This window comes from Arvicola amphibius, chromosome 2 (genome assembly GCF_903992535.2).
Source record: "Arvicola amphibius chromosome 2, mArvAmp1.2, whole genome shotgun sequence".
Taxonomy (NCBI): domain Eukaryota; kingdom Metazoa; phylum Chordata; class Mammalia; order Rodentia; family Cricetidae; genus Arvicola; species Arvicola amphibius.
This window is the reverse complement of record NC_052048.2, coordinates 92581033-92589989: the sequence shown is the minus strand read 5'-3', so window position 1 is coordinate 92589989 and position 8957 is coordinate 92581033. Positions and strand designations below refer to the sequence as shown.

At 42.3% G+C, this 8957-nt stretch overlaps 1 protein-coding gene across 1 annotated transcript; it reads right to left on the bottom strand.

Moving 5' to 3' along the window:
- Positions 1–5225: 5225 nt before the first annotated feature.
- LOC119808469 (NADH dehydrogenase [ubiquinone] 1 alpha subcomplex subunit 2-like) lies at positions 5226–5655 on the bottom strand. Its single transcript, XM_038321007.1, has one exon. The coding sequence runs from the start codon at positions 5653–5655 to the stop codon at positions 5359–5361; it is 297 nt and encodes a 98-aa protein (XP_038176935.1). The 3' UTR covers positions 5226–5358.
- Positions 5656–8957: the final 3302 nt, after the last annotated feature.

Here is an 8957-nt window from a genome sequence, read left to right as displayed (position 1 = left end):
GGTAGGTAACCCAAGACTTAGACATAGTCAAGCCACTCTTTCTGAGTCAGGACAAAAACCAGAGAGCTACTTGGTGCTACTTGAGTGATTAATGGCTAGAATGTTTATAGAGAGATGACTGGTCTTAGGGGTGGTACTGGGGGATAATGAGCACTGAGGTATTTGCAACAGTATGTCACCCGGGCAAAAAGACAAAAGCTATCACAACTACACAGGATTTGAAAGACAAAGACTATGCCAACCCCCAAATCAGGGCACTTGAGAGGAAACTCATCTGTGGGATGAACAGCAGCTCACACTGCAGCCGAACTTGGCAGGAGCTAGGAGAGAAACCCTCCACCTCTCTAGTCCTTTGTTCTCTCTGAACCCTGCAGACAGCTAGCAGGCAATGAAGTCCTGATGGCCCAGAGAGCAGATGGAGAGGTGGGCTGTGGATTAGGAGGTAGAGACTCACCGGCACACAGGTCTTCCTTGGTGCCTTTCTGAAAGATTTTCTTCTGTGGCTGTGATAAAAACTCTCTGGCCAAAAGCAACTAGGAAAAGAAAGGGTTTGTTTGGCCTATACTTCCAGGTCACAGTCCATCAGGAAGGGAAGTTAGGGCAGGAAGTCAAACAGGAACTTTAAGGCAGAAACCATGGAGAAAGAATGGTTGTATTATTCACTATATTCTTATATTAGTCATCAACATATGTATGCATATTATATGCATTATAATGGTTATATTAGTCACTAATAGTCTCATGCTTATCTAGCTTTCTTATGTAACTCAGGACCATGCCCAGATATGAGTGCTATCCACAGAGTGCTTGGCTCTCCTACATGGATTAAGAAAATCAAGACAATCTCCTCCCCTATGAGTTCACAGGCCAACCTGATATGATCACTCAGATGAGACTCCTTTTCCCCCTCTTTGGTAGTTCTAGGCTGAGTCAAGTTGACAGCTAAAGCTAACTTGGACAGACTTCTGATGGAGGAGAGTTATCTGTCTATGTTACTTTCATTGGTTAATTAATAAAGAAAACTGCCTTGGCCCTTTAAGAGACAGAAAATTAGGTAGGCGGAGTAGACAGAACAGAATTGTGGGAAAAGGGGTAGCAGGCAGTGGGGAGACGTTTCAGGCACTCTCCATGATTCTCCTCTCCGAGATGGACGCAGGTTAAGATCTCTCCTGGTAAGCCACACCTCGTGGTGCTACACGGAATACTAAATATGGGTTAAAGGAAGATGTGAGAATTAACCAATAAGAGGCTACAGATAATGGGCCAGGCAGTGTTTAAAAGAATACAGTTTCCATGTAATTATTTTGGGCAAAGCTAGCCGGGTGGCGGGACACAGCCCGCCGCTTCCTTCTACAGACTTCAATGTAGGAGACTAAAGTCCAATGGATAGTCAACTCTCTCTCATCCGTACAATGACATAGCAGTTACATTTAGCCCATGCCTGTTCTCCTGAACGCTTTGCTAAAATCTCTAGGTTATCCATAAGATCTAAGACAGTGCAAAGGTTATATAGAGAGTTGTCTTCTTTTTATTATTTAAGGAATGATGACAAGAGGACATATATACATGTTTAATGCAGACAATTAAGAGCTTTTTTTGTCCATTGATGTGGGATTCTTCTCTGTATGCTGTGATTACCATTGATTAATAAAGAAACCATTTTGTATCTATAGCAAGGCAGAACTTAGCTAGGCGGAGAAAACTACACTGAATGCTGGGAGAAAGAAGGTAGAGTCAGAGGAAGCCATGTAACCCAGTGGAGACAGATGTCAGAACTTTACCTGGTAAGCCACAGACATTATTTAACCCTTACTAGCAATGGGTTAAATTAAGATGTATGAGTTAACCTATTTCGGCTCTGGGCAGCTGGGACAAACAAGCAGCTTCCTAGGACAGTCTATGATTGGGGGACCTATGCTTGTAGAATGTAACTAGTGCTTACTCCTTTTCAAACCTTTCCCCCTCATTTTGTGCAAGTTCACATTCGATACTTTTTGTTGTAACTAAGATTTCTGAAAACTCAAAGACTATGAGTAGAAAAGAAACAAGAAAGTCCTGTTCCTCTATTTTGTTGTTCACAAAAAGCTTTCATTGTTTTCTATATTATTGTTTACTCCATACTCTCAAATCTTAACAAGGGATTTCCTATAGAAGATCATGGAAAGAGAAGGAAACAGATATTCCCAAAGTTCTCAAAAAATTCCTGCCTGCCAACTCAGACTATGCTCTACCAGCAGTCTGTTCCTATGCCCGTCTTAGTCATGGATTAGAACTCAGTTTCATAAACTGCCTCGAGCTTCTTGGAAGCGTGTTTCTTCTTGGATGCAAAATTCTCTATATGCAGATGGAATGATGATACATCATTTCTATGCTTCTGGAACATCTGCCTGCTGCTACAGCTAACCACCCCAGACACTGGCCTCTGGGCTGTAGGACTCCTGCTAATTCCACATCTGGGTGAGAGTCAGAGGAAGACATCCATCCGTCCAGCCGCAGGGTGCACACAGCCCTGGCTCGAGCTCTTCTTTCCCTTTTCTTCTTCCCCCTCCCCCTTCTCCATATCTCCTTCCCAGCTGCTCCCTCCCTCCCCGAAGAGTAAACTTCTGATAACAAAGACATTAATGCACGAATTCAAGCATCCTGAATTCTTTTCAGAAATTTCTATGATTTTAATTTAATCTGCAGCGAATTCAGTTTTAAATTGTTGATTTCCAAAGACTGGTTCCCATTAAAGTTCATTTTCATTGCCGGCTTGTCTTGATTTTGCTCTTGATTTGTATTTGTTTTCTTTGCTTTCTTTCACTTCCTTCTTTTCGTGTGTCCATCATTCCTTATTCAGCAACTTTGTTTACTTCTGTCTGCTCTCTAGCCTGCTGCTTTTTAAGGCAAAAATGTGTCTAAAAGTGGGATATTGAGGACATTGTTTTCAGATATATCCAACACACCACATACTTAATCCTCCTAATTTCCAAACCAACTGCTCTCTTGATCCAGAGGAGTTTCTGAATTGGAAATCAAAAGAACAAAGACTCTGTCTTAGGGCGAAGAAGTGGCTCATGACAAACTACACTGTAGCAAGGTAACACAGGTCTTAGGTTTCCTAAGCCCGGACCCCCGTGGAAAGACAGCTTTTACTTGCCAGGTAGATATGAACAAAGCACCCTGATGATAATTGTTTAGTATAAGAATAAATTGGAGGTCACTTAAAGGAAGTCTTAAAGGATTTAAGTGGATTGCACAAAAGGGAGAAAATGGATACTCTAGGGCCTTGTCTTTGTGTCATTCAAAGAAAATGTGTTTGTCTGTAAAATGTATTTCTATAAATTCTGTGGAGATCTGCAGCTCCATGGACTGCCAAAGTCTACATACACACATCAGTGCATTTCTTTGCCTTCTAAACTTTACGAATTTGATGGAGATTGTCCATGCTCACAGGAGCCCTGTTAGTTCTATGATAGATAAACTAAAACCCTCTGATGTTTTCAGATAGTAAAACAGTTTCAAGTTATGATACAAAGATTATATAGTAATACATATACTCTTGGAGCCTCTTGGAGGGATCTAAGAGATATTTTTATCCCCTGGTTGTAAAATAGTCCAACTGTTTGATCATCGGGCATTACTCTGTTTTCAAAACCTATTATATCATAAGGGTAGAATATATCCCAACTGTTACTTCTGAATAACGGCTGCGTTAGTGGTATTGGGGGTGCTATAAACCATATTCTCTTGGCCAGTCCCTGAGCTTAAAACTTGTCATATGGAGCTACAGTAGGAAATCTAAATGAAAGATGAAAGCAATAAGAGTAGCGACTTGGTAGCAAAGGGCATGCAGTTTGGAATTCTGTATTTCCCTCAACTACTGGCCTAAAATCAGTTTTCAGCTAATACTTTGTGATTTTGACCAGATTTCACTTCTAGCCCTTACCCTGACTATCCTCTCCACCACTTTACATGCGTCTGTATGTTTCCTACTAAAAGGTAAAGAGAAAAAGCAATGTTCTTATTGCTTTGGATACAGTTGTGAGTACCGAAGTATGTTTAATACCTGCCATTTCTCTATTTTTTCCCTCTATTGCAGCCCGAGGCTTGTTTGCATATATGCGCTTCATGCTTGACAAATTGTGTCCTTTTCCACTATCTCATCAGATTATATGTGCAACCTGACACCCTTGAACTTTTCTTTTAAAACTATTACAGATGCAGTTGTGGGAATGCAGACTCCAAGGGTTTCTGGAAGGGCCCTGCAATTGACACCGTTATCTAGATTACTTTCTCATTGCTGTGGGAAAATACACACTTGAATGGAAAAGGACTCAGGTTGTTTTACAATCCCAACGGGATGTAGATCATGATGGGGAGGGTGTATCACAGAACAGCAGGTAGGCATGGTCCTAGAAATATGGGTGGTCACACCGAGTCTGTCCTCAAAAAGCAGAAAGTGAGCAGGAAATGGGGCTGGACTATAAAGCTTCAAGGAGCCCACTGCTTCTAACACAGTGGTTCTCAACCTTCCTGATGCTGTGACCTGTTAAGACAGTTCCTCATGGTATGGCGACCCCCAACCCTCAAATTATTCTTGTTGCTACTTCATAACTGTAATTTTGCTACTGTTACGAATTGTAATGTAAATATCTGATATATGACCACTGTGAAGGGGATGTTTGACTGCCAAGGGGTCAAGACCCACAGGCTGAGAGAACCACTATCCTAACAGGGCTCCAGCCTTTGGAAGGTTACACATCTTCCCGCACAGGGCCACCAGATGGAGGCCAAGTGTTCAAACAAGAGTCTGTGTCACAGCACACCGTCCATCAAACGGAGCTGCCAATGCGGCCAACTCAGTTTCCAAACCCAGTCTGTTCCATGGCTCCCCTTTCTCCTTGGAATTTCCTTTTGGATCAATGCTACTGCTAACATGATTGCCAAAGGTCCCATTCTGAATTCTAATACATATAACTTGACATCACAGCCCTCCAACCTGCTCACTGCTTTTGTCTTTTTCTGGTTACAAATTATGGGATTGCTCATTTCTGCCATTCAGCCCAAATTGGGCAAGGCTTCTTGTTCTCAATTCTCTGCCAACTTTGATTTTGTTATTCACAGGAGGTGTGGGGGAGCTAGTTTGAATTTCTTTTATATATTCAAAGATGCATCACTTTTAGAATTATGATTAGCAATATTATCGATGAATTTCAAAATCAGGTGGTATTTTCATGCATCAGTTTAGCTTCTTTTTTTTTTTTTTTGTACAGCGATAAGCTTTATAAGGAACAGAAGAGCACGTTTTCCCACACTGTATTCAGTCCAGTAGAGTCCAGGTTCTGGTGCCCTTGCTCAATCCTCAGTGGAGACACTTCAGGCTTTGCTCAGCACATTCTCCACGGCTCTGGTTACCTCATCAGCACTCAGGTTGTTCAGAGACACATTCTTCTCTTGGCCAAAAGCGTAGCGGGCCCAGAGTTTGGGTTGCACCTCCGAACATTCGCGGATTAAAATGGGCAGGCCGGGGTGCGCCTTCTTCAGCTCCATGTACCGTTGCTGTATGAAATCCCTCACACCCTGCCTGCCCGGAGAACCCTGGCATAAGTGGATGCGAATCTCACGGAGCCCCAGCTCGCTCCCGACCGCTCGGCCCGCAGAGGCGGCCGCCATCTTTGCTAGCAAAGGAGCACCCAATCACGATGGAGCAGCCTCCATCGGACCTCGATTTAGCTTCTTATCTATATTGCCTATGGGTTTACAGTTCTAAATTGTGTTGATCTATTGGCATAAAATCATTTGGGCCCAACTTTGGTCACCATAAGAAAGCACCAGAGAAAGAAACCATATGTTTAATTTGAGTCATGGTTTTAGAAGCTTAGTCCATGATTAGGTGGGACCATTATGTTCTCTGGTTTTTTTGTGAGGTACTGGGTGGCAATGGTAGGGAGCTCAAGGTGGAACAAACTGTTCACTGCATGTCCAGAAAACTAAAAAAACAGAAAGGGGAAGAGTCTCGGAATCTTATGTAAATACCCAGCCTCCTCCAAAAGCTCAGAGCACTTCTCAAGGCTCCTTAATCTGAATGCTGTACCATACCTCAAGAGTCTACCCTGGAGATGAAGTCTTTCATATCCAGCCATTTGGTGGAACATTCCAAGGTCCAAACTATAGAAATTCCCAATTATTTCTTGCTGTAGGAAATCCTTCAGGCAGTAGCCTTTAAGTTACTAGCCCACTTGGGCCTGGCCTCTTATACTATAAATGCCAATGTAAAGCATGTGCTAACTCTCTCTTCTGGCTGCTGGATTCAGTTGCTGTTCTCTGTTCGAGCTGAGGACTGTGATCTGTGAATCTGCCCCTAATAAATAACCCTTAATTATCCTCAATTCTGAGCTAGTGTGGGATTTCTTTTTAGCGTCAGTCTTCAATTTCCTATGTTATTCAACTTTATAATCATGGATTATTCAATAGCCAGTCATAACTCATTACCATCTGTGTTGTTTATTTATTAAATACACATGTCTCTCAATATTATTTGTCCATGTGGTGCTTCTCTGGGCTTATATTCTGGTTTGTCTATGGAATGAAGATCTCTCCAGGACCTGCATAATTCAATGGTTGTAGCAGAATCCTACCACCTCCTTGTTACATGATATTGGCGGAGCATTTTTAGGAGTACACTGTGGGCTAGTCACTCATCACACCTCATAAATATCCCACGAAAGGTCAGCATGTCAGATCCAGTGTTTGAGATTTAGGGAGTCATTGATGTGGAGATGAAGCGGAAGGCAGATATTATCAAACTCTCAGACTGAATGGCTTTTCTACATGACAAATTGAGGGATAACAGTTGATTCCTGTCTTCTAGGGTTTTACCTGGGAATGCTTCTTTTACTGACTTTCACCTGCTCTCTATGTTCATAGTATCAGACAGCCTTTATCCATTGCTTAGGACAGTGTGAGCCATGCAGCATTAGTGGGGTTAATGGCCCTGTGTCTCTCTCATTCTCCTGACAGATATTCCAGGATCCATGCCACTGTTCCAGCCCTCCAGTCAGCACAGCAATTGGCACCATATTAGAAGCCCAGTGTCTATCTGTTGCGTAATTGACCAAGTGAATGGAAAATAGAAAGTGCTTCCTTAGCCGGGCGGTGGTGGCGCACACCTTTAATCCCAGCACTCGGGAGGCAGAGGCAGGTGGATCTCTGTGAGTTCGAGGCCAGCCTGGTCTACAAGAGCTAGTTCCAGGACAGGCTCCAAAGCCACAGAGAAACCCTGTCTCGAAAAATCAAAAAAAAAAAAAAAAAAAAAAAAAGAAAGTGCTTCCTTAGAGTAAATGCTTCTATGCCTGACTCCTCTAAGAAGGAAGGATTTACTACAATTAGTCTTGTTCTTTTGCTCCAGGATTTTTTTCTATTGAGAAGTCAAGGAAGTTCCTTATTGAGAGAGGTGGGGTATTATTGTACATGCTCTTGTTCAGGTAGAGAGGATGTATCAAAAGTCCTAAGCAGGTGGAAACCCCTCAGGCAGTCTCTCTTCTTGCACAGATCTAATCTTGATTGAAAGGGTGTGTTCTACAGGCTTCGTATTTTTCTATGTACTGGCTCATGGTCCAATATGGGGACAGGGAGTACTAGGATCTTCATGACTGATACATTGCAAGCCACATCACCCCAAATAGCTTTGTCATTCATAAAGATGTCACATTGATATTTATCTATGTCTTATTTTCATCCTCAGTTGAACATTATTTTTCCAAACAGGGTTTCAAACAGCTCAGGATGTCCTTGAACTTGCTGTGTAGATAAGGATGACTTTGGACTTTGGACCCTATCTACTACCTGAGTGCTAGGATCATAAGCGTATGCCTTCATCTGTGTTTTGTGAGTTGTTGGGGATCGAACCCAGGGTGTCATGAATTTTAGGAAAGCCTTGTATCTATTGAGTTATACCCTCAGACTTTCTTTGTTCCCTTAATTAGTTCTGAAGCTGGACCAGAGACAGAACTCACATTTTTTGTATTGCATAAAGTATCATCATGACCTACACATAGAAAGAATCCAGGAAAAATCAATGCAGACACATCCTTTCAGACACAAAAGGGTGACACTAAGAGTCAAATCAGGAAAGGAACAAAATTCTAAAACTGAATGGATGGAGAGATTCATTGAGCCTCTTGAAACTCACTCAGGGCAGCATGTTCCATGTACAGGGTATAAAGTTTTATCAGATTTTCAAACTAAGTCTTTGAATTTCAAGTTTAAGGAGTGCTCCTTAAGTCTTGAGTTCATCTGAGAACCAGAACTTGGGTCTTCCTTTTCATCTTATACCTTGCTTTCAAATGATTTTTTTCTGTTAAAGCCCTTAGAGCCTCTAAAGACCAAATTGCAGTCATTACTCACTCCAGAGCATCCAGCTGCCTTTTGCTGCCCATGGGAATTCACCCCTTGTGGCCTCCAGGCCACCTGGAGCCTGGCTGAATCTCTTTTTCTCATAAACAAGACCAGGAACATGTAAAATCCATGCAAGAGTGTGTGCCATGGTTGTGGTTCCACCCAGCCTGTGTGATTGGTCTCTGCTCCTTCCAGGCAGCTTGTCTTTTGTGAGAATCTCTCAGATATCTTTACTATTTATATAAGCTTGGGGAGAGAAGGGGTTAGTGAATTTGGTCAGCTTCAGGGACTTCTTGAAGCTGTTGAGTTGTCTACTTCCTGAGTCTTAAGGTGCTTCCCTCTAGGATGTTTATCTTGGTGAAAAGCATTGTACAACTCTGGCACATCACAATGGGTTTTGGATTATCACCATGATTTAGCACCCATATCCATAGTCTTGCTTGCTCTATTTTAAGCCTGAGAAAGAACTCAACACACAACTTGATTTAGAACTCCCAAATCAAGGTGGCTCTAATAGATAGATGTTTGGGTTCCAATAGCTCTTCCTACATTTGATGAATGTGCCATCCAGCTTCCCA